Source organism: Temnothorax americanus, unplaced genomic scaffold (genome assembly GCF_048541705.1).
Source record: "Temnothorax americanus isolate GAGA-0224 unplaced genomic scaffold, ASM4854170v1 Scaffold6, whole genome shotgun sequence".
NCBI classification, from domain to species: Eukaryota; Metazoa; Arthropoda; class Insecta; order Hymenoptera; family Formicidae; genus Temnothorax; species Temnothorax americanus.
Window position 1 is genome coordinate 2,566,105 of NW_027509751.1, and position 25,929 is coordinate 2,592,033.

At 36.2% G+C, this 25,929-nt stretch overlaps 1 protein-coding gene across 13 annotated transcripts in view; it reads left to right on the forward strand.

Moving 5' to 3' along the window:
* Positions 1–21,495, forward strand: part of Nrm (neuromusculin) — a 162,274-nt gene extending 140,779 nt beyond the window's left edge. The window contains exons 17-24 of one of the 13 annotated variants that reach the window (XR_013259110.1): positions 55–91; positions 6,004–6,443; positions 8,091–8,201; positions 9,193–9,314; positions 14,382–14,981; positions 17,416–18,269; positions 18,384–18,481; positions 18,653–18,842. Coding sequence is in view for 11 of the 13 variants with exons in the window: in XM_077420258.1 (XP_077276384.1) it covers positions 55–91; positions 6,004–6,443; positions 8,091–8,201; positions 9,193–9,314; positions 14,382–14,981; positions 17,416–18,267 (2,162 nt within the window). In the remaining 2 variants the exon portion in view is untranslated. The other 12 variants (XR_013259109.1, XM_077420258.1, XM_077420261.1 and 9 more) reach the window with 12 other exon arrangements.
* Positions 21,496–25,929: the final 4,434 nt, after the last annotated feature.

Sequence of the window (25,929 nt, forward strand, 5' to 3'; positions counted from 1 at the left end):
AACTGATTCGTTTCTGCTCTACTTTTTAATTTGGACTTGCTAAACAAAACACAGACAGTACTCGGGTGGTCCATCTGGAGGAACGCGAACAGTAAGTACAAACCGCAGCACACTGCGTTTTCTATTTAAGTTGTTTTAGTTAAAAAATCGGTCTTAATTTACCGGCATTGGGCTTTATTAGATCTGCACGCATATAAACGCTATATAATGAAAAAAAGCTACTAATTTGCGAAGGATTGAATGCGTTTTTCGATTTACGAAACACATAGCTCTTTGTAATTGGGTAGAATGCATGTTATATTATTATGTTGTAAGTAGCTCTATAGTGATACATTGTTTGGAAATTACTGTTATTTGTGGGCATCCTTCAAAAAAAAATGGTTACATTCCATCGAATGACTATACAATAAGCTTTCCAAAAATTTTGGGAAATAAGTTTCTTCAATCAATACGCTACAGAAAAGTTAATGACTCATAGTTTTTAATTGCATTACACAGCAGAAATAATTAGAAAAAGCAGAATAGAGAAGGAATTCTACAGGGAGAGAATTTTCTCTTAATTAAATTTACCCTGAAATCATGGTGTAGTTGTGGGATAACATGTACCACCAAGAATTTTATACGAGCTATTCTGATTAATATTCACCTGATTCACCATAATAAAAAATATTAAGATCTATTACATTAAAATGTAAAATACGTTTGATTAATTTTACTAAAATATATCTAGGAAATTTCATTAATTTTTCAAAATTTTCTAATCTGCTTGGTAATTTTTACCACGTTGTTTGTAAAAAATCTTTGTATTGTATATTTTAAAAATTCCTTGGTTATCAAGTTGTCCTAAGTTTGAAGTGAATTTAAGGGTAAAATATAACAATAAATTTTCTCCGTGTATACATCTGGAAATGAAAATTGTATCTTGCGTGTATATTACGAAATAAAATCATTACAGTTATTTCCATACAAATTTTTATATGCAAATATATAATAAATTATAAAAATAACACTTTTGGATAATATTTAATTTTGCAAATAGTAATTAATAAAATAAGTATATTAAAAGTTTTATTTAAAAAATTAAATATTTTTGTTTTCTTAATTAATTGAATATTAAATTTTATCATTAACAACATGGCTTATAAATTTACAAAGTGTTTGCAGGAATTTATTAATGGATCGGCACGATGCAAACACAAATACATTATACAAACATTACACGCGTTATAATATATTTTGCGCACTCGTTGGAATGTAATCACCATCGAATTATATGTATTCGCTTTATAATTTTATTTGTTAGGTTCATTTTGATATCGCCCCTTTGTATCATACACCAACTTTTCGCCATTAACTATTTCGCGTTAAACAGCTGCGGTGATCAGTGAATGCGTAAAGAGTAAAACTATATAGAATAACTGGTTCCATTAACGCTCCATGTACACGATAGCATGCAAGTTTGTCTTCGATCTGAAATCTCGCTCGAAGTGATCCTCTCTCTCTCTGCACACCTGAATACATATCCTATTGCATAATTTAACGGCTACTTCCGGCTTACAATAGTGTACTGTCAACTTGGTACGAGCAAGGTAGGTAGTTAGTTGTTCACGAGAACGAACGGGATGTTCTACACGACGCTTTCACGTGACGCAGTTATCGTGTGCGGGGATGTAACTTCTTGCATAATTCAGCGAAGAGAGCTTGTAATTGTTAATACGGCTTGTAATGACCATGCAACCATTGCTGGGGGTATCGCCGAAGTTACAAGGTAGGTGGAGGGTTGCACGGATTATGGGGTAAGCGTTTCCAGGGAATCTGTCGATCTTGAATGCCATTAGCTCGGCGTTTTAGCAATTTTGAAATTAAATTAGATCGCGTTAGCAAAACGAAAGAGATTGCGATAAAATTGCAATTTATAACTCGTTTTATGTACAAAAAGTGTAATTAAAGCTCGATCGTGTAAGAAATTTCCTTCGCGACCATTTATGAAGATTAACATTATCTTATTTTTCTATCTATCTATAGCCTATTATTCTAGGAGTATAACCTTTTATTGTTTGGAAAATTGCGCTGCAACCTTCTTGCAACGTAACACGTTACGAGTTATACGTTATTGCTTACAAAGAAGCGCTTGGAAAATATTTTTAAACGCCGTCGCTCAAGTCCTCTTTACTACGATATTTTTAGAAAGAATGCATCCGCATTTTTGCCATATCTCTCCCTCTCTCTCTATCTCTCTCTCTCTCTCTCTCTATCTCTGTCTCGCTAGGTCTCTCATCGCATGCGCAACATTTTTGATACACATCAACGATATGGCGACGCGCCTTATCATCCAAGTCTACGAGCTGCTACGCGCCGAGTTTACATTTAATTTAGTCCTTTCTCTTGTCGAAGTTGGTTCCATTCCGAGATATTGTTGTGTTTCTACGGAAGTTTACAAGGGGTCCATTTGTAACGAATGCACAACGGGCCGATCGTCCTGTGCGCTCAATAAACATGCGGTACCTTCCGGTCTCACGCCTTCCAGACGAGGTCAGCTTGATTTAAAAAAAAAAAAACGTTTCAACGTAGAATTGTTCGAATAAAGCAAAACATACGTGTTTATTCTACCATCGCGACCGACCACGACGCGGACGCGTCGGTGATGTTTTATTGTTGAAGTACTGACGGAGAAACATCGCGTGACTCACAATGACAAAAGGGACTGCACTGTACAAATTATTTTCCCGGGTCTAAACGGGACGTAGAACGATGCACTCATTCCTGCATGGCATTTAAAGACGTAGGAGAGAAATCTGTTTGCAGTAAATAGAAATTGCACAAGCACACAAGGTAGTACGCTATGCAGAATAGACATATCTTCTTTGATAACAAGTATTATGAAACATAATGAAAAATGATTATCCGATATTAAATTTTGAAAAAAAAACACGTAATAAAAATTGTTGGAAAATAATTAAAATGTCGAAAAAATTATCGTAAATAACAGAATAGACTTGGATGATAAGATATGCTTCTTGAAGATAAAAGATTTCATCGCAGTTTTTTTCTTAAATCATTGCTAGATTTTTATTGGAAAATATATATGAAGATAAAAAATTTCTTCACAATTTTTTTTTTTTTTAAGTCATTGCTACATTTTATTGGAAAATACATATAGAGATAAAAGATTTCTTCGCAATTTTTTTCTTAAATTATGGCTACATTTTTATTGGAAAATATATATGAAGATAAAAGATTTATCTGCAATTTTTTCCCTTAAATTGTTGCTAGATTTTTATTGGAAAATACATGTAAAGATAAAAGATTTCTCCGCAATTTTTTTCTTAAATTATTGCTACAATATCTATAAACTCTTGATATCTTGGTTCGGTCTGCATATGCCAAATTATGCGGTTGCGTAAACAGAGGAAACATTAAACCGCTGCACGCGTACTCTATTTCGTATAACGAGCGGGCGATAATTGTTCCATTTTCTGAATTAACTCGATTTCACGGTTTAACGTGTGTACCCATTGGTGTATCGGCCGATCTCTGGAAATGCACAATTTCGCAATCACATCGTAACTTCTTCCCTGTGCCACTCATTTGTCACAGCTCTGTGATAAATCGAACAAGAAATATGCTCACGTATGACATCGCGATAAGTCCCTTTTGATGGATTGCTGCCTCATATCAGTGCATTTGATACACGTGCACCGAATCTCGAAAGGTATGTCGCCGCCGCATGCCCCGTTCGCATTCGACAAATTATTTTATTTCAGATAAGCTTAAAGGCCCCCCCCCCTAAGCCAAAGTTCGATTTAGCGGATACGAGTCATTAAATTAGTTCCAATACAAACACCGTGCACGCCGTTCACATCGATAATTACCGTCCACCGAAAGAAGTTCGATCTATATATAACGAGCGATGTAACGCAGCACAGCGACAGGCTTTAAATGGAGCGTGCAATAAAACTGTAAAGTGCTGGAAAAGCTTCAAAATGGGCGAGCGAAAAAGCAATGGCGCGGGCGTAACCAAAGATTCCGAAACGAAAAGGGGGGAATAAAATAAAAATACGTAAAAGTAAAGAAGATAAAAAAAAGGACGTAGAAAAGAAAAAGCGAAAAAGGAAAAATGAAAGAGGAAAAGGAAAAAAATAAAAAAAATGAAAAATAGTAGATAAAATGACAGGAAAAATAAGAAACGGAAGAACTAAAAAAAGAGCCGGAGAGAAGGACGGCGACAGAGATCGACGTTGTTTGAAATGATGGGTGAGGTGAACTTCTTCTTTAAGTTCATCTACGGGAAGTTCATCTTCGTAAATCTTGGCTACGTCACTGGCGGAAAATATACCGAATGGGAAACGTCGTACGACGAATCGTGCCAGAGCAATCGTATAGTTTTCCGCGATGCAATCTTTTATACCTTACGCGCGCTTGACGGCGATACTCAACGACGCTTTCCCGACTCTCGTATTCTCGACGACATTTTTCTGCCATTCCCTTGAGGACTTTGTTCCGCGCAGCTCCGAAATTTCGCGCGCCGAAGTTCACGCGTATACAATTCCAATCCGGACACAATTTTAAAACCAGTTTTATTTCTTTATCGATTTTACAATATATCGTATAACAATTATGAAAGCCAACTTCGGAACAATATTCATGCTCTGTAAAGCTGCTATAATTTTCAATATCGCCTCTGCAGCTCTCCGAGTTTAATGCTAGTCAACTTTTTAACGGCACTCGTGAAATTTACCGCGGAGATTTGCTGCAAAGGTCATCCTAACTTATTCGAGAGAATTTATAATCGGATTAAATCGCGCATTGTTATATCGCGCTTCTTACAGTTCTACAATTAATATAATTAGCTTACTTTTAGTTACATTAATTATATTCCGGGCTCGTTACGCACGCAATGTCTGAAGCGCGTACAATGAAACAGATGATACAATCCATTTAAGCTCATATATCTTTTATTTTCCAGATTTACGGAAATAAACTTTCGCTTGATCATCGTTGCGCATTTTAACGGGAATGAATTTATTCACGGGATTCAATATATCGATCAAACTTCCGCTTTATCAAAATTTCCTTATCCGCGAGTGAAAAAAAAAAGACAAACGTTCTTGTAGAACTACAACGGGAGGTTTTTCTAGCACCGAGATTTATTTCCGTCTTTAAGGTCCTCTGATCCCGCCGGAGACACGACATGCCATGCAATGTTCCCCATTTAGATAATGTAATTTGGGATGTATGATAGCTGAACGCAGCATTGTTTCTTAAAAATAAAACATCACCGAGACGCTTAGAGAAAATGTTATTTCGCGGACGGATTAGTTTGACACAAAAAATATACTCTCATTTATCAAAACTTTATAGTATTTTTTTAGAATATGGAACGGTATACTTGTTCAAAAAATGGTTAAAAAAGCATTATTCATTATCTTGCCAAATGCAATACGCTTGACCGCTTTCGGCAAATGATTTATCTTTCTATCCGCTTTCTCGCTTATTTGATTTTTCATCTCTCCCACTCTCTCGCACGGCAGTTAACTTCATTCGACAACTCTTGGGTCAAATGGGATAATTGAGATCCTTGCATAAATGGGACAATGCAATGATTTTCTAATGATAAATTTAATAGATGTCATTTTCCAAAGAGTTTTTAATGGCTATTAAATGAAAACTTATAGCATCTCTAACCGATAAAAAATTTGGAATGAAAAATAATTATGAATTTAACTTTTCTTAAAAAAATATAAAAATGTTTGACACATCCCGCATAATCTACGTTCGTATCAATGGAATGTATGAAAAGGTTTTGTGCGTCCAATTTGACGCGTCGCATCTACTTTAAAACCTTCTCGGGTCAACGCTATAATGGACATCTCATTTATCATTATAAGGTCGACTATAATGGATGCCCCTGGATCTTTCCTCTAATTTTATCACTGAGAACTCACCGGCGTCGTCCCATTTATATACCCGCTCAATTATCCCGTGTGACCTCAATCGTTATAGTCCAGACGGTGGACCGCCCAGTCCGACGGTATCCTCGCACTCGGTGCAAAGCCCGTCGCAGCCGACGCCGGCGCCCGCGCCGCGATGGCCCTTGAAGCCGGGCGTGCTGGTGCACGTCAATCGAACTCACAGCCTGCGATCCGGCCTGAGCGTTCGCGCGAACGAGGCTAATCTACGTAACGAGCTAGTGGGCAAACATAACGACGAGCCGCTCAGGCAGAGCTTCCTCGACGAGACGTCGTTGTCGTCGTCGATCGGCCGTAATCCGGCGCGGGCGGTATTCCGCCGCGGCAGAAAAGATCAAACCGCCCAGAGGACAGCCAGCATGACCAGTTTAAACGAGGACGGTATGCTCGCCCGGGCTAACAAGATAAAAGCTATGTTTGGCGTACAGCTCAAAGAGCAGGCCACCCTGCCCGGTATATCCAGAGAAAAGACAGGTAAGAGCAGTAGAAAAGGAGTCGAGGCTATTTGCCCGCGACTTTGCGACGTGTCGTCCGACGTTAACTCGTTTGTATTTGCAACTACTCGCTTGCTTGCCTGGAAGCACAGTCGACACAAATAAGATTTTCGAATTGGTCTATTTTGGTACCTTAGAGCTATCTAAATGTGACTTTTAATTGTACAAAAAATTATATGATACGCACGCTTATATGACAATGTAAGCTAGATGATATATGGTCTCGTACCAACGGATGCAAATATTTGTGAATACAAATGGGTGGGACAAACGGCTCTTCCACATCAAAAGTCAACCAAATGTACCTCTGACCTGTTCCACGTTTACAATGTCAGTATTATTCTAACTTTTCAGTAAGCTAATAACGACCGTTTCATTGAAAATAACATAAAAACCTGAAAATATTATTGACTATATTAACATTTTTGCGTTAGTAGAAAGTACGTGAGCATATAATTTTGTATTAAATTTATTATTATCTGTATTAAATTAATTTTTCTATATAATGACGCTTTTAAGATCTGATGGCTGTGTCTCTCGTCATTACCCGTAACCCGTAACTTTTCTTTCCAGACTTTTTACATGCTTTTATGTTAACATTAACATTTCAGTTAATGAAAACATCGTCGTGTTACATAGAAAGTACGTGGTTCGTGTTTTCTGCATACGTCGCAGACGACTTTGAAGCCTCATTAAGCACACAGCTGCGAATATGTGGCATGTAATTAACCTTCTAACTTTTCCACGCTGGTACCGGCAGGAACTTCATGTTCCAAGGGATGTTCAACCTTACAATTAGTACATCTCGAACGATGCTCATTCAAAGGCTTTACTGTTATATTAGCTAGTCTATATAAATTAAAAATGAAAATGTTCGAAAACAAAATTTTAATACACAGTGCATACTAAGATTAAATCTACTATGTTAACAAGTAGGTGTTTTAGTCAAAAATTACACATTAAATATCATGTCATTCTAAATTTAATACAAAAATATATGCTCACGTACTTTCCATTAACGCAAAAATGTTAATATAGTCAATGATATTTTCAGGTTTTTATATTATTTTCTAATATGAAGTACCTTTTAGCACGGATTTTATTAAAATAATTTATCATTTTTGTATGCTCTAAAAAAGGCTGTTAAATGACTTTCTTATCATGTCTCTTTATTTCTTTGTTAAATGTACAATCAGATTTTTTTTATTTATTTGTATTTAATGTGCAATATAATTTTTTAAAAATAGAGAGAAATCATAAATTGAAGTCATAAAAACAAATATCTCTATATTTCCTAGACACAGACGCGCACGCACAATTTAAAATTTTTACATATAAAGTGTTCCATTTTAAATTACAAGAGAAATATGAAACACATTAATTTTAAGAACATCATATAATCTAAGTCTCGTTTTAGCCTTTTCATGTGATTGTTTTTTGACAACCTTAAAATTTGATATAATTAAATATTCCATTTATTCTTTATGTATTCTTTAATATATATATATATATATATATATATATATATATATATATTATATACGCGGTAATTTATGTTTGCTTAAGCTGTCGCATGAGAGGAAGGCTTTATGTGTTTGATATCGCTTGTTGTTGATATGTTCCTTAGCTGTGACTTACAAGAGAATTGTGCCGCGGCAGCGGATATTGCACGGCGTAGAACCATCCTACGAGCCAAATCGTGGCAACGTGTCTCGTAAGCGAAAGAAACCCGGAGCAGGTATGCATAAAAATAATATTTATACACAACGTGCATGCTTGCAACTTGATTTGTTCGCCTAATACTTTGACTTAAAATCTTTCCCAACCCTTTTCCTTTTTTGGCAAGATTTCTTTTTTTTTTTTAATTATGTGGTACTTTATGGCTGTACACGTAAAAATACACATACATCACCGGACAGAAAAAAAGATATACGGCAAGCAGAGATAACACAAACATACGCGCGATGCCGCAGTTATAGTGTATACTGTACGCAATAGAAGGATATTTAGCTATAGGTGATAACACACGCCGCACGCAAGAATTCATAGTTCCGCATAAAGTACACACGACAATCGACCACATAAATTTCACTTATCACACAACAACTATTAATCACAGATGTTATCGATTTTCTGATTTATATACCGTAGCCTATAATTCCGCGCGTTTCTTCTGCGGTAACGTTCATCGCGATATTGTTCTCGATCTTTTTCACATGATCAAAACTACATAAATTCTCTTATCATGTGCAACGTCAAAATTCTTTGTACGAGAGGATTTTGTTGATGAGTAGATATGCGATAATTATTTATCAACCTACACACGCTACACGATATTATCATTCTGCTGCGTGTCGATATGTTTCCAGTGAACATCGTGATTATAGTATTTAAAAAAAATAGAAATATGAATTCAAAATTTAAGAATTAATTATAGAAAGTGTATTAATTACAATTGATTGCTCAGACTTTGTTAATCTCATATCTACATTGTGGAATCCAATCCGAAATTCCATTCCGTTTGGGGCTTTACGATTATCTCACTGTTCTATCTTTTATACTTTTTTTTTACTAGTAGAAGCTCATCGTTTTATTGAATTAAGTCGGAATGTGTTGGTGGAACACAGTTTCTATATGGATAGTCGGGTTTACCGTCGTCGTCGACAATCCACCTTGCGACAATTTATGCAACGTTACTGACGTTTCTTTTTTTTTTTTTACAATTGCAGATCCCAATCAAGCCGCGAATAACAATCATGTGAACAGCGTGTCGGAAGTTCTTCCCGACTCCGGAACAAAGACGTTCTACGAAAATTTACCTTTCCACGGGATCCAAGCGCCACCTAACAAGGTTAGTATAATTTTATTATTTTATTTAAAAAATACAGACAGCACTTTATCAAACCGCATGAGTGATACTCGATTTGCAACTCGCATATTATCGTGATTATTGAAAAAATAACGATGGCAAACGTGTCAGTCGCAAAAAATCGATCTGCAATATTATCAGATATTAAAATTAGATATCAACATTCTTTGAATTAAAACGCAAGAAAATAGAAACATTTTAATTCAAGAAGACCATCTTCGATATTTAATTGATCTTTTGTCTGACTCTCGTCTTGAATTGTGCTGGAGGAACGGCACGATTCGAGAGAATTGCATTGAGCGAGCTCGATTTCGAGCGAGAGGACTGATACCCTCTCGATGCATTTCCACCAGTTAGCCAACCAAGGTTCGTGAACAGTTCGTCGATTAACGGTATCCCTTTCTGACCAAATACATTCGAAAGGCGATAGCAAGTGAAATGCGGTGGAAGGCCAAGAGGGTAGATATTAGCGCGACCCTTCAACCGCGCAACCCCTTCGCCTACCGAAGACCCTCTCGGCACTTAGGAGTGCCTTACTGCTCCGACATACGGTATACCTCCGTATTGCTCGTGCTTCACTTTGTAAGAGTTTACCGAACTCAGCTACTGAAACCCGGTTCAATTCTTATAATGGCTATAATATTACTTCTCGGTATAACTTTCCGAATCATCATTTCGCAATTAAGAGGCCGTATAGCTAGTCCTCGAGCTCATAATATTCCGCTCGCCTTATCGAATTACCGCGCGAATGCGTCCGTCATCCCCCTCCCTTTTCACGAGTCCGCCCACTTCGTTGCCGTCTGTTATCGCGGTTAATTGATTCGTCGAGCAGACGTTTAAATAATTAATTTCACCATTTTACAGCTGACTTCTTTTCCTGTTTGCGTTTGAATAATTCGAGTCGAAAGCCTTTTACGTACCAGAAGAGCCGTGAAATTTTCCGAGATAATGGACTTTACGACAAGTCATATGCACACGAAGCGATTATACAAAGAGATATCTCAATAGCTAGAACTTATTGTTGCACGTGAAATTCCTGCATACGTATAGAAAAATATTGTATGTAAAACATGTAAAACAACGAGAGAGAGAGAGAGAGAGAGAGAGAGAGAGAGAGAGAGAGAGAGAGAGAGAGAGAGAGAGAGAGAGAGAGCGAGAGAGAGAGCGAGAGAGAGAGCACTTTATTCTTTGTACTGGTATACTCTTAGCATTATGTGAGCTATTATTATCTAACGTAAGCCTCTTCTGCCTTACAAACGTATCGGATTACATTGTGTAGATTACAATGCAAATTTTAACTGTCTCAAGCAACTTCAGTGCATCGCGTTCCTATCTTAAATCGTCAAGTCATCTACAAAGGGTATTCTACTTCTCGTAGCATCAATTCGGCTCAACGAGGATTATGAATTCTTTGTACCCGGATTCACCATGATGAGTATGCCAAATCGACATAATATCCCGACGAAGAGAAAACGCAATTCTCTACAATATATAACTATGTATTTTATGTGTTCATAAATTTGAAAGGATTTCAATTTCTCTAACCGCATATTTATGCATTTCGAATTACATCGTAATATTCATATGAAATAAATTGATGGGGAGTAATTAATGGTGGCGACTGACAATTTACCGTCATTATCTTGCAGTAATAAATATACAATCGTTGCTCGTCAATCTAGTTGCAAATTTGAGATTCGTAATCGCACCGCTTTTAGCAATAATCGTACAAAACCGATGTTGCTGAAATGCATGTGTTGAGTGAAACATTGATTCATTCGGTATATCATCAAAGCGTTTTATTCGTGTGAAACCTTATAATGACATTCTGCACGCAGGAAAATAACTGAGGATCAAAACCAAAATGTTTTCATTAAAATTAACATACACACGCTTCTCTGAAATGTGTTTTATATCGACGCATTGATCAGTTTTTTTTTTTTTTTTCTTTAGCCTTTAAGTACTTTTTATTAATTACTGAAATATTTTCGCACTTCGCACTGGCTGCCTTTACTTTACTGCTTGTTACGTAATTTCGTGCAATATATCCGTAAAATTGTGCAATAATCATTCTATCGATTGTCTTACAGATAATTGCAAAACGATAATTTAACAGTTTGATAAAATCGCGGGGATAATTTGCCAATGAGAAGTAAACGAAATTGTATTAATTCTTAGCAAGTAAGTAGCTATGCTATTAATTCTTTTGCGTTGCCTCGATACATTTTTTTGCGAATTCTCGGATACTTTTACTAGCTATTAGGAAGTCTCATAGCCCAATCAATATACCGGAAAAAAGAGCACCGTTGTGGACAGGTAATTCAGTGCTGTGCGAGTGTAACATTGCTACTTTGGCAGAAATAAATTCACTCAGTACGCTTTTTTTTTCTTTTTATCTTTACGCGTGCCTACACTAACGTTTTCTGGGAAAAGCAATTATTGCAATGAGTTTCCAATAAATTGTGTTTTACCATAAAACTACACGAATAACTGCGTGATTTTATTTTCATTGAAACCGACGATTTTGTGTCGATTAACGTTCGTATTGGCTTGTCAGCATTTAATGAAAAATAACGTTGACGCCACTTGCATTCCTCGTTCGAGAATGTAATCGTAATGAGATCGCAGCGTTTTGTCGTATATTCGATATTTGCTGTAAGAAGTAGCGATAGATTATATTATTTCAGTCTAATAAAGTGGAGTTAAAAAAAAGCGTTAAGAGTGCAACGCGGTTGTTGGTGCGTAAGTTGTCAGATTAATAGTATTTTATTTAAAATTTAACAATGCATATATAGTTATACGAACGTTTCGGCTCCGTTTTGGGCCATCTTCAGCATTGTAAAAAGAATTAATATAAACTTATAGTTATTTTCCATGCTCTCCGTTAAACCATAGATTTGTACTTCAAGATTGGAAAGTAAAAAGTCATGTAGTGTATTACCATTTTAATATTTTTGCCGTTATTATTTACTTATTTATTTATTTTACTGTTTTGACCTATCATATAATGATGACTTTTTTTACTCTACTATTTATTATTCAACCTCCTTCAGTTGCTGTTCGTTAGCCGTTTCCATAGTATTTATCTTATATTTTTTACCGTCTTTGACAGTAATATTTTTATAATTTATAAACTGCTTTTTTATCACGTGTGACCAAATGATGTAATCTTCTCTACCACGTCTTTAATTTCACACTCACGTTCTGTGGTGAACTAACTTTGATTTCTTTAAATTCAATTTCTAGCCATTGGATTGAGTTTGATCAAATTACAGAAATTTGATCATTTAATCTAATTACACGCTAACTTTCCAACATGAAATTATATGGCTTTTTGACTTTTCAATCTTGAAGCACTCATCTGTAACTTAAAGAGAGCATGAGAAATACTTAACCCTATAAGTTTATATTAACTTTCTTTTGAGACATCGCTGAAGGTGGCTCAAAATGGAGCCGAAACGTCCATATCTCACTAATTGTTAATCTTGAATAAAATACTATTAATCTTGTAATTAATGCACCAACAACTGGATACTCTCAATGCCCTTTTTAACTTTATTGGTTTATCGAGTGTTCTAAGTTAGTTTTTTCTTTTCATTTATTTCAATCTATTTTATTATTAAACAATAAAATTAATTTAATATCGCTAAAATCGGCTATTTGTATAGATTGTCGTAAGAGTACTGAATTTATCTAAACCTATTAAAAATTCGGCTAAGATTGTGAATAAATAATTTCGTATTGAAAATTGTATTGAATTCAGTAAAAATAATAATTGTAGTTTATGTCCTTCAATCAATGAATTACATGAGATGAGCTAGAAATAAAATATCATAGATTCTGTAATTTCTGAGGCCGTAAATAATAGATGCTAGATATCTGCTGATACAGTTACGTGCATATTACAATTTTTAGCCCTTAGTGCCCTTACAATCGCCTTTTGCGTAAATCTAGAGTTGAACTGTGAATTCTGACTTCTAACAGACCATTCTGTAACCTTCAATTATACCGGGCTAACTTTGTTTGACGGAAAATATCTCCTATTCGATATCACAAACATTCATAAACGCAAAAGCTCATTTTGGCAAGCGCGCCGAGCAAAATTAGCCAAATCGGTTTACCTAATTCGCTAGTATTCACAATCCGCGCGCAATTCGAATCAATCAACGTATAATTCAATGAGAGGCAATAAGCACTGTTGCTGGCATGGACCACTCGATAATCAAGGCCCGATGCCCGGTGGATGATTGTCCTAAACGTATCGACAATAGGGCACGCCATTTTCCAAGTGTTGCCACATTATATTTCAGTTAACTGTGATTACTTTAAACGGTATTACTGGAAGAAATTTCAACCATTTGTTAATTTTTATCGACATGACAAAATTTCAATTTGGAATTGCAGGAATTGTTGTCAGGTAAAATTAGAAAAAAATATTAATATTACACTTTCTCTGTTCAGTCGTAAACTCATAACTTAATAAATCGTATAATCCAATAACTTTTCTTAGCATAACAGAAATGGGAGAAAATTATGTTAGGAATAATCGATACACAACAATAATCTTATTCTAAAAAGTCCTCCAATAGTTCAGGACTCAATGTCTATCAATCGCTGTCTGTCGTCGCGGAACGTAATATTGTTACAATCGCGAACCTCGTCGAAATGTCGTTATCAAGTGCATAACGTTAGAATAACTTCCTCTTAATCACTACAAGGAAGCGACGTAACTGTATCAGCGGTACTCGTGCAAAATGCCAATAGCGACTCAGAAATTGACACATAAATTGGCTCCTTATGTCCTACGGCAAGGAAACGCCGTATATTCCAGGCAATCTACTACTATGAAGCCGACTTCACCGTCGCTAATTAAATCATCGCGATCGCCGAAACGTCATTACCCGCGGGGATAAGGGGCCATCGGTGCCGACGATGTGCGATAATCGAACGTTAATCAACACTAGAGCCAAAGCAAAACAAACTGAACCGAAAGCCAAAGGATTATGTGTGTATATGCGAGTGGTGGCCGCTGGCTGCGTTTTGTTTTAGTTGGTTACTCCTAAGTTTGCCCGAGTTTCGGCTTTGCATGGCACGTTGCATTCCATCACGACCTCGCCGTGTTCCTCGCGGCCACCCAGCAGAGCTGTCAGTCTCTGCGACGGCAGTTCCGGCTACGAGTCGACCATGAGCCACCTGGGGCCCCACTACAACGTCTACAACGTGCCCAGGAGCAATTCGCCGGTGCTTAAGTACAACACCCTGAAGCCGCGGCGGCGCAAGCAGAAGCACTCGCAGCAGTTCTACTCGTTGCGGCTCTGCCGCCGGCACGAGAACATCCGCAGGAAGTACGAGCTATACGCGATACCGATTTATAAGACGTGCCCGCACAGGAGCGACAGCACGGCGACAATCGCGACGATCGTCCGGTCGATGGAGGACGCGCCGTCCCTGACCCTGAGCCAGGCGTCGGCATCGATCAGCCTGACGAGCCGATCGGCGCCGGCGACGCCGATACCGCCGCCGTCACCGTCGGCGCCGCCGATACCAGCGCCGAGGACGCCGAAAAAAGCCGATCCGTCCAAACACACCTACCAAAATGTCCCTCCCCCCGTTTTTCCGCCGAAAAACGCTTCGTTGCCTAAGCTTAAGGTTTGTCGACTACTGATGATCTATAATAAGATCCCCCCGCATCCGATGACGCTCGTGGACGTTGCCACGGGCGAGCTTTTCGCTGACCGTTTTTCGATCGATCCTATCGCCATTGGCTCGTATTGTCGAGTACTTCTTCACTGATCTTTTAATATTAATAATCATGATTTTTATGCCATTATGCCAGTCAAATTTTCAAATACATTTCGCACTTCGATTTATTTTGTTAAATATTCCCTTCCATTTGCACTTCAGTAACCATAAATATACTTGTTGTTAGTAAAAAACATGACGAATATAAGAAATAGAATTGAAGAAGAAAAAAATATATATAGGAGTACAGAAAGGATGTGTTGAATTCAATATTTCTATATAGAAGCTTTGATGCAAGTTATTTTGATATACAAGGCTTTCTCAGCGCTGTATTTCATCAAGTATTGCGGCTGCAACACAATGCTCTTTATAGCCACGGTATAACGACCGTTACTTCAGAACTCGTAAAGAGAATGTATATATAAAATGATGGAAAGGAATATATAAAGCATACTTATGTAAATTTATTTTCATCTGAAATACTAAGTGTGATGCAAAGAGACATTAAATTCGATTAAATTTATATTGGTCTCTGTCACATAATTTGACGAACACAACACAACAAATTTATTAGTCAGACTTCTAATTGTGAGAATCAACTTCTCGCTTCAAATATCATACAACATAATATAAACTTTATTATTTTTTTCTATGTTATTTAAATCGCTGTTAGTTTATTAGATATTAATATCTAATTAATTAGAGCTGAAGAAATTTTGAGCAATAAAACGAAACAGCTCGTTAAAATTAATAATAATTGTCATTTAATTATAAATGAAATACAAAATTTGTGATAAAAGACCATATCCAATTACGCAATACTATAAAACCGCACAGGAACCATCTACCTATAGTCAGTTTATAATTAGCCTTCAAACTATATTATTTCATTTAAATTAACTGTTTTCACTGTTAGTATACTAATAATATTTTCCATAATTTTAGCAACCTTTACGATTCACTCATTTAAAATCTAAGGATTTTATATTATTGATTTTATTTGTAAAAGCTTGTAGATTTCGCATACAATTGTCATATAATTGTTTGTACTATCAATTTTAATTTGCTATAGTAGTCACGCTATATATGTATAATATGTAGTCTGTGATAGAAAACATTCCTCCATCTAGCTGTTTCCTTATCATTGCATCTTTATTACAGCAGTTTGATTATAATCTGATTTCCTTAAGGCTACGAACTATAATGAACTCGTAGCGACTTTACGAGCACCGTTCACGGCATTTTACCGATTCTCACATATCGGGAACGCAATTACTCTTGTAATTCTTTTAATCAAACTTTATAATTAATCGCTAAAATTGCCATATGCGATCGGTGTAAAGCGGCAACGTCCAACGAGCGAGACGTCAATCCATTCCCTCTTAAGCACCGAAGTAACATTAGCATCTCGCGCCTACTGCATGAGTACGATTTACGTGTCCGTAATAGATATAAAACAGCAGCTTCTCTCAAGCAAGTAGGAGGTAGAGTTGCTGGAAGCCGAGTTATAATCGGAAATCATATTTTCCCTGCTAAGCTGGATCCGGGCATCTATGTAGCGACCGCCCTTGTGCATGTTGGCCGCGCGTCAAGTAAGTTTCCACTGTCACACACGCTTAACCAATCACACGAGCTCTTTATTGTTTTTCGAACACCGATAAACCTGGGATATTACTTCTCGTTTTCACTTACAATATAAAAGATTCAAAGGCGCAAATCTGCAACGGAAATATCTCTCTTCACTTCTCGATCTGCAGCATAAACCAATAAACACTGTCAACAAGAATTTTTCGAGCGTCCGATAAATATTCGAAAAGTCTATCTGCAGACAATAATTTATAAATCCTTTATGCCTTAAAGTATGAACACCAGAAGTTCTATTATACTATTGTTCAAACGTGTTGTATTTGCACATCAAATTTTCTATGTAAAATCCCGTGCATCAAAATATATGTGTGATAGAGATTTTAGATATATATACATATATATATATATATATATATATATATATATATATATATATATGTACACATATATATGTACACATGTACACATATATACACATGTACACATATATATATATATATATATATATATATATATATATATATATATAATATTTACGTACACATTTTTTTTAAACTCTATATATACTTCATATTTCACGCAACACGTTGTGATGTACAGATTTGTACAGACCTTTTTCCCCGATATTAAGAGACCGAGAAGTAATATCTCAGATTCCAGCCGTCCGATTTTCTCATGCACACTCTACGTCGCGTTAACCACTCGCGCGTCCCCCGAATTGCCTGGTTCCAACTACTAACCGTGCCTGTTACAGACCGACAGCCTATACAACTACAAAGAACACTACCAGCAGCAGCATCGGCAGGAGATGCAGCAGTACAGCTACCCCTTACCGAGCAACAGTTCGAACCAACTAACACTGCCACTAACGCGCAGCCTCTACCATTCCTCGATAGCTAGTCCCCTGCAGACCTCCCTCGTCCACACTAACAACAGCCGGCCGTCCACCCTGATGCACCACGAGGCCGTCACCATTGGCAATCACTTGCCTGCGGTGCATCGGGACGAGGAGCAGCAGCAGCAGCAGCAGCAACAGCAGCAGACAAATTACGGCAATCACGACGCGAGACAATCGTCGACGCGTCGGCACGCGACGAATCGGCGGAACGAGCGTAATCGGAAGTACCGGAAGCACGAGCGTACGTCGAGCGATCGGAGCAAGTCGAAGCAGAGCCGACAAAGAGACAGAGACTCTTCTTCGCGGCGTAGCAACGCTTCCTTTGTCGACACCCCCGATTGCGAGACCAGCTTCCATCAGATCCCGGATCTGGGCGTGCCCGAAACGATGTACAAGATCTCGTATCCGCATTACTACGAGGACGACATCGCGGAGTGCCCCACCGACTATCACAAACCAAACTCGGCGCTGGCGCGTCAGCAACAGCAGCAGCAGCAACAGCAGCAACAGCCGCCCTGGGAACACCAGTCGAATCGCTGCACCAGCAATAACACGCCTGAATTCCCATCGGACGCGGGCGACGCGAAAAATCGCAGCAAAACGTCGAAGACGAGGCTCGGCGACACCCGCAGCATATCATCCGCGCCCACGATAATGCAGTACGCCGAGTTTCACTTCCGGGATGTCGGTCAGGAGATCGATGTCTAAAGGTTAGTCATCCCGAATCCCTGCTGATGCACAACGGCACGGATGTTCTTTCGAAGAACGCGGGCGATCGCATTTTTTTCTCCCCCCAAGGAATGTCGTATAGCAATTTGTTTAAGGCCCCGAGGCTCGCGGTACACGCTATTACGTCTTAAAGGTAACGCGTGTCAAACACAGATTTCTTTAAGATGTTCCTCTACGTACGTCGTATTCAAAGGTAGGGTAATAAATTAATATGCTTTCCTTTATTCATTTTCCCTTCTACACTATTTACTTTGCCAATAATCCTTTGCCACATATCCCTCTACAATTCTAATATCTTGACTTTTTTATCTTGATCTGCCCCATTGGTTTTGCATCGATTTATTTGCATTTGTTTGTTTTTCAGGTACGGTTTTAGATATTTTCTTCTTCTTGCATCTGAATTAATATTAATTCAACAACGCACGGCATATCAACTCCTCTCTATGCTTTGATAAATACGGAAGATTATTTGATATATTGTGGAAAAGATTGTGTATTTTTACATGTTGTATAACTTTATATTGTTATAATATAATTTATTATTTATTATATAACATCACCTTATAATAACATCGGACACACCCTTTTCAATATACGAATTGTTTGACGATACGCACAGCGTGGTTCGAAATGTTTCGAGATAGAAACGATAATATTATATGTATATTTATATACACGTATATATAATTCTATTAGAATTATATTTTCGAGTTGAATACTATTCCCGCAATATCTTTTTAATAAATCCCCCGTGCGCTTTAAATCAATATAATACTATTAAACTTCATGCGTAAAACGATAATACTGAGCGACATAAAGCATTACTGCAAGCAAATAGATATTATTTTCAATAATATTTAATTCAATCAAAGAAATATCCAGCCATAAAAAAAGCTATGTGTGTATTTCTACGAGTAATAAGAAACCGCGTTCAAATACGAAAGATTGAAATCGCGCATCAGTTTGAGCATCCCCATAGAGAAACTTTAAGTTCGACAATAGTATTACATCTGCGATCATACATATTATATTATATTGATTTGATTTATAAGAAGCAAATTATCCAGTTTGATAAACGTAACCCAACGCAAAATATATAACAGCTAGGATATCCTAAATAGACTTGTTATTGGTGTTTTCTATCAAGTTTGAAACTATCGAACTTCAAGACATCCTAGATACTGATACACATATACTATATAGTATAGACTGCTGACGCAGTTTGCTTTGTTTTATTTCGTCGTGTGGTTACAGGCTCTACGCCGCAAACTTCTATAGGTAATGTCGAATTGCCGTAAATTTTATTTTTTTTTAAATAAAAAGCAGCAAAAGGAGCAGCACAATATTTACACATTATCTAAAATCTAAAGAAGCTGATAGGAGTTTGTTGATGGAACGGATCGAGACGATTTGAAGGGAACATTTCATCTCGCGGTAGCTTTATTCTATCGTAAATATTATTTATACTCTTTTTTTAATTTTCTCTCGTACAAACTGTCAATAATTTTATGTTGTTTACGAATTGAAAATGAATTAAATCGTCAAAACAGTTTTGGTCGCTTTACATCTTGCATGTCTCTGTATCTCTCCCGCGAACTTACTCTGCCCGTGAGGCAACTTGACGTAAAAAGCGCAATGCGAGCAGCGAGGAAGGATCGTTGCATGCGTATACCATATCAATTGTATATCTCAATGTTTGTTCGTAGGAGGGTCCGCTGACAAAGAGCGATACGTACATTTACTAGGACAATTTGGCGTCCGACAAGCCCTGTAGGTACATTGTACGGAGTATGTCACGCTGCTTACACATATATAACGTAATTCGAGATTACTTTAATACAAATACGGAATGTATTTGCGCCACTCGCGCGAGGGATGCCGAACTCGAGCTCGTAGCTTTACTTGTAAAGTCACAACAATCTCAATATCTTCGAATTAACATATTTGTTTACGTGCTATTCTCTTGCAAATTATATTTAATTCCTGCTTACGTATATATATAGTCTCCTGTGCGTTACCGAAATTATTTCAATCCCGTTGAAAGCGTGTATACAATACGCCCAACGCATATTTTATTGCCTAGAAACAAATTTTGCTTGATAGAAAAAAAAGTTGTTAGGACATCTGCTGAATAATTTGGAAGTAGTCGAGATTTCGGTTTATTACGTCGCATGATATTGCACTACTCTACATTCATACTGCAGACGTAAGCTTTAGTCAATTTCAGATCATCACGGTTTACTATAATATAATCGTCGCTCTTGCTACGTACAACAATAAGAGCTTCGAATCAATTAGGCAGCATTCGAGTTTAATAGTCCGAACAATAATCCTCTCAAATTCCGAACCACGCAATACCAGTTTAATATATGTATATGAGGCGAGACTAGCATGCACCGTGATAACACTTATCATGACTATACTTAATCTGAACAATTGGTGAGCTGAGAATAAGAGGATTATCTGCCAGATGGTTTAGCAATGAATAGCCCGTTTATATGTATAATTCTCTCTCAGCCCTTCAATAATAACATCTCCCCTTGACTCGCGTATTCGCTTTAGGCGCGCCTTAGACGTTGTCTAATTGACTGACATCGATCACGAACGAGAAAGCTTAACACCCGAAATGGTACTAGTCATTTGACGATCGCTTGCAGAACAGGGTCTGTTACGAGACTTCACGAACAGTCCGCCATAAAACTTTCGTGTGTGCAATCGTCCGCGCAGCACGGTTAAAACCCAAGCAATACAAAAATTTAAGGGACATTTATTTATTATAAAGATAAAATCTTGATAATAATCTTTTTGTAGAATTATCTAAGTAATAAAGATCTATTTTACTGATTAAACATACAAATAATAAACACAAGAATTAAATTGATACGGCAACGAAAATTTATTTCAAATAAAATTCATTTAATTTTGTACGGAAGCGGAATATTGCTGTGAAACTGAGAAATCGAAAACATCCTAAAAAGCACTTGAAAAACCCAGGATTGTCTTTTAGACATTTGTATTGTTTGAGTGCAATTTCGTTTCGTGATATTCGTCACGTTTTTCTGTTTATGCAGCCCTTCAAGCCGGAATTCTCGGATCTCGATTATGCGGACGTGGACTACAAGTCGTACGGGCCGATTAATTATAAAGCCGCCAGTATCGCGCTCCTTCAGAAGCAGCAGCAGCAGCAGCAGCAACAACAACAACAACAACAACAGGCTCAACAACAGCAGCGACTTTTGGACAGGAGGCCGCAGATGTACGGTGCTTCGGACGATAACGAGGAACTGCTTTAACCCTTTCCCATTCACTGTTCATTTAATAGCGATCCTATTTCAGCTTTCTCGGGGAGATGCAATGATAAGATACATTTAGCATTGAACGTGCTAGATCTCGATAGGTAATTCGTTAAAACTCGCTAAATTCGATTTCTATGAGACCACACGTTGCCATAATAAATTTGTAGGATTATGATTCTCATGTGGAGCGAATTTAACGAGTTACGACACGGCGCGCGGCGCCGCGTAATACGTTTGTTCGTACGGGCGTAATTTGGCACGCGCATAAAAAAAAATTTATCTCGCTAAAAATTAATTATCCGCCGAATGCTTCTGTTTCAAAAGTTTTAAAAAGTTTTAAATAAAACGCTTGTCTTGGTGTCGTCCAGTTACTACGATCGAAGATCTTGTCAGAAACATTGCACGAAGGAAAAATAATGCTCATATTTTTATTTACCTCAAAATCCAATTTTTACCACTTATGGTCCCATCACGTGTCTTTGCATAATTGAAATAAACGTAATAGGATTTGCTCGATATTCAAAAAGCTATAACAGATAGCCGAAATACACAATCGCATATCTACAAATACATTTACGTAATGTTCGGTTGCTTTATGGGAATATCAAGGACTGTCTGTTCAGATAAATGTACGTTTAATATATTCTCTTTCTATGTAATGCGATTATTTATGTTATTACGCTGCTTCCAATATTCCGTATCATTTCACATGCCATATTTCATATGCCACTATATTACAAAATTAGACCTTCTCAGACGGGATTAGAACTTTGGTTACACATTAAAATGTAAATGTTTGAGGGAAAAGGTCGGAAACTCGTTCTTGTTCACTCGCACCGGACACTCGACGATGTACGAACTTGGTAGGACACACGTGGCAAAATTTTAAAAAAAATTTTGGAGATCTGTAAATTTATAAATACCTTTATACGAGATTATTGATACAATTGTACATTTATATAAGCTATCGGCATGTGTTCCGGGATCAAATTATGGAGATAATGCGCGAACCGTGGCGATAGAGAAAAGAAAAAAGATCTTGTTAAATATTGAATTAAGAAAAGAAGAAAAACATATCGCAGTCAAAAATATAATTCCCATCTCTCTGTTCCGTATTATTGTTATACAATTATTGATAAGCGGCGATAGAATATATAATTTTGTTGATGCATATTATTCTCGAATATCTTCGTACAATGCGTTTGTAAATTTGTAAGTTGCAAGAATGATAAGTAGTTATTTGTACAGATCGACTATAAACCAAATATCACCGCTTAATCGCGGATCACACACAGTCCAGTGTTTATGTCATCAAGGATCTTTTTGTAAATAACGTATCCTTATAATCGTTAATTAATATTATCGTCAATCATGAATGATTAGCTATGATAATACGTTTCACCGAGTATTGGTTTAAAAAACCAACTCTGCGATCGTTTGTAAAATTGTGTTCACTTGCCTCTTACCGCGAGAGCATAAAAATTACGCGAAAAATATATATTAAACGCATGTTCGACGTCGCCATAATAAAATCGCAGTCTGATTGCAGACTCGGTCGCGCCTACGATTTTATAATGGTGATTTATACTGTTTACTACAACGTAAATGTTAAATACAACCAAATAGAACAAGGCTTCCGACCTTCTGTGGTGATACGTCTTATCGTATCTTTTTATTCGTCAACATCCCTCCACGGTCCATTGCAAATTGCTTTTCTTTTACCGCACGCGTGTTCCGATCGATTCAATCGCGTATTAGCTTTGCGTTCAAATCACGATTCGCTCTATTCATCGATATACATGCCGGGTGCCATTGATTCCTCTGTAAATTTTAATACTTTCTTTCGTTTATGTAAAGTCGATTTTACTGCGGCGGAAATTCAATTGATCATCAATCTCTTTTTCTACGTCTCTTTGATATTGAATATTAAATCATCTTTGCAAAGTTTCAAATTAGACTTCTATTAAAGTACAATTTGATTGGAATTAAGTTATATATCAACAAAATTTTTGTATTTTTATCGAAATTTGTAACCATCTATATAGAGAGAATTGTGAAAAAGATTTATCGGATTTTTGCTGTGAAAAGATCGATTTCTTTATCAAAGAATCTATACGATAAAGCTCTCTTGAGTGATAAATCTCGGCGTTTCTATATATATATCACATATGTTTCTACAGAATATACCATTTACAACTGAATAACTTCAAGCTTTTTGAACAAAATATATGCAAAGTATAATTCTCCTCTTTAAAACAGGTATACGAAAATGTGTTCACAACGTGAGATTTACCTTTTTTCTCGAGTAGAAAGGAGGTAAATAAGGGAAAAACTGCATGGCACTTTTACAGTTTCATTGTTCTTGAAAGAGTTACATTCAAAAATGTAATTCAATCCTGAAAATGTGAAATATTTTGCAGCAATGTGAGGAGAACGGGCGAAGCGTATCATCACTGGAGAAACATAGATTGACTTTTTGAAATTTGATAAAAATTAAATAAATGGAATGACGGGATATGAAAATCTCTTTTACATCAAAATATCCAATTATCATGTAATACATTCGCTCAGCATTCAAACGCAGATGTATTTACAAAGTTTTATTATTATCATCGTGAATATACAATATAATATGCCACTAAAACGCACAGTTTATGAAAAATAAAATCTGATTTAATTTGGCCGATATTAATAGAATACTGCCAACATCGTTCTGCCAATCTTGTAAAAGGTTTTGCTCTCATAATCACGGTATCGAGATTTAAACCTTTTCATTAATTAAAATATATTACACGGCTCAATTTCGTGACTAACGTGACTATTTTAATTATTCGATATTTAAAATAATTTGTGTTAGTACACACTGTGGCCTAAACTATTAATTTAATAAATGAATATTTCCTATGCTTCCCTGAAAGCGCGAGGCCCGAGAGGCATTCCTATATAAAATGTATAAAAATGCTTTTTTCTCTCTTTCTTTCCTTCTTTTTCTCTCTTTATATATATATATATATATATATATATATATAAAGAGAGAAACTTATATATATATATATATATATATACATATATGTACGTATATATGTGTATATATACATAATATAATACATATAAAGCGTAAGAAAATAATTTTGGAAACGTCCGACCGACGACGATTACGGATTATACACCTGTTCGAAACTAGCCACCTAACGTATGCATAAACTTGTATGAACGTATCTGTGTAATAACTTACACTAGGAGTGTAATGTGATTTTTCACCAATTTTTATATTTGAAACGTCGCTCTGTGAACTGTTGCTCGGTGAATTGAATAGTTTGTAATGAACACTACTGTATACATACTTTAATACCTAATAGTACCGCGCGAATCGCGATCTCAAGCGTTTAAGAACTGTAAAACATTAAACCGTAATAAGAGTCGAATAATCTTTAGAGTATGTGTATAGATTTAACCGAACATTTATATATAAAAAACTCCAGACGATCGTTTCCTTAAATTATACACGATAATATAGCAATCGATCATTTGTAACATATTCACGCAGGTTCCCATCGAAAATAAATAATCGGAGAATGTGTGCAAAAAGTATAGATAACAATAAAATTTATTTGAATAAAATGCATTAAGCTTGTGCGAGATACTCAGTTCCACATTGAAGCAATGAGCACGAATCACATATTTTTACATTAAAAATGCACGTTTTTATTATGATGTTTCTTTCATATTCCAACCACTTCTTTGATACACATTGTTGTACACAAAGTACTAAAATAATAACAATGCATTTAAAAGAAATTTGAACGGATTGATGAAAGTTACATTAAAAGTGTTAATTTTGTAATAAACTTTAGATTTATGTAAGATTAAAAGGATTACATTTGCCTTTATTGTTAACGTGTAACGTCCAATAAAATTCTATTATATGCAAAGCATTACATTTACTTTTCATCGTCCCATTATTCGATATTTTTTTTATAACAGTTGTAAAAAATAAATTGCATATAAATATATTTTACAATAGCATAACGAATATTTTTTATAACTATACAAAAATATTAAATTGTAATTTGATATGAATATGAGGTTATTTTAAAATTGTAATTATAAGTTGTACCTATCTCAATAGTTTTGAGCTATTATTTTATTACCCGCTTCGTTTAAAGCAGATAGGCATTAATTAATTAAAATTTTAGTTGACTAAAATAATCTATTAATCAATAATCGAAATTAATCAATTGTCATATATATGTAATCGTGACTAGTTTAATCGATTAAAGATATTAATCTGATAAATTAGTTCTATTCGTGTATGAGAACGCGTGAACTTTTTATTATGAACCTT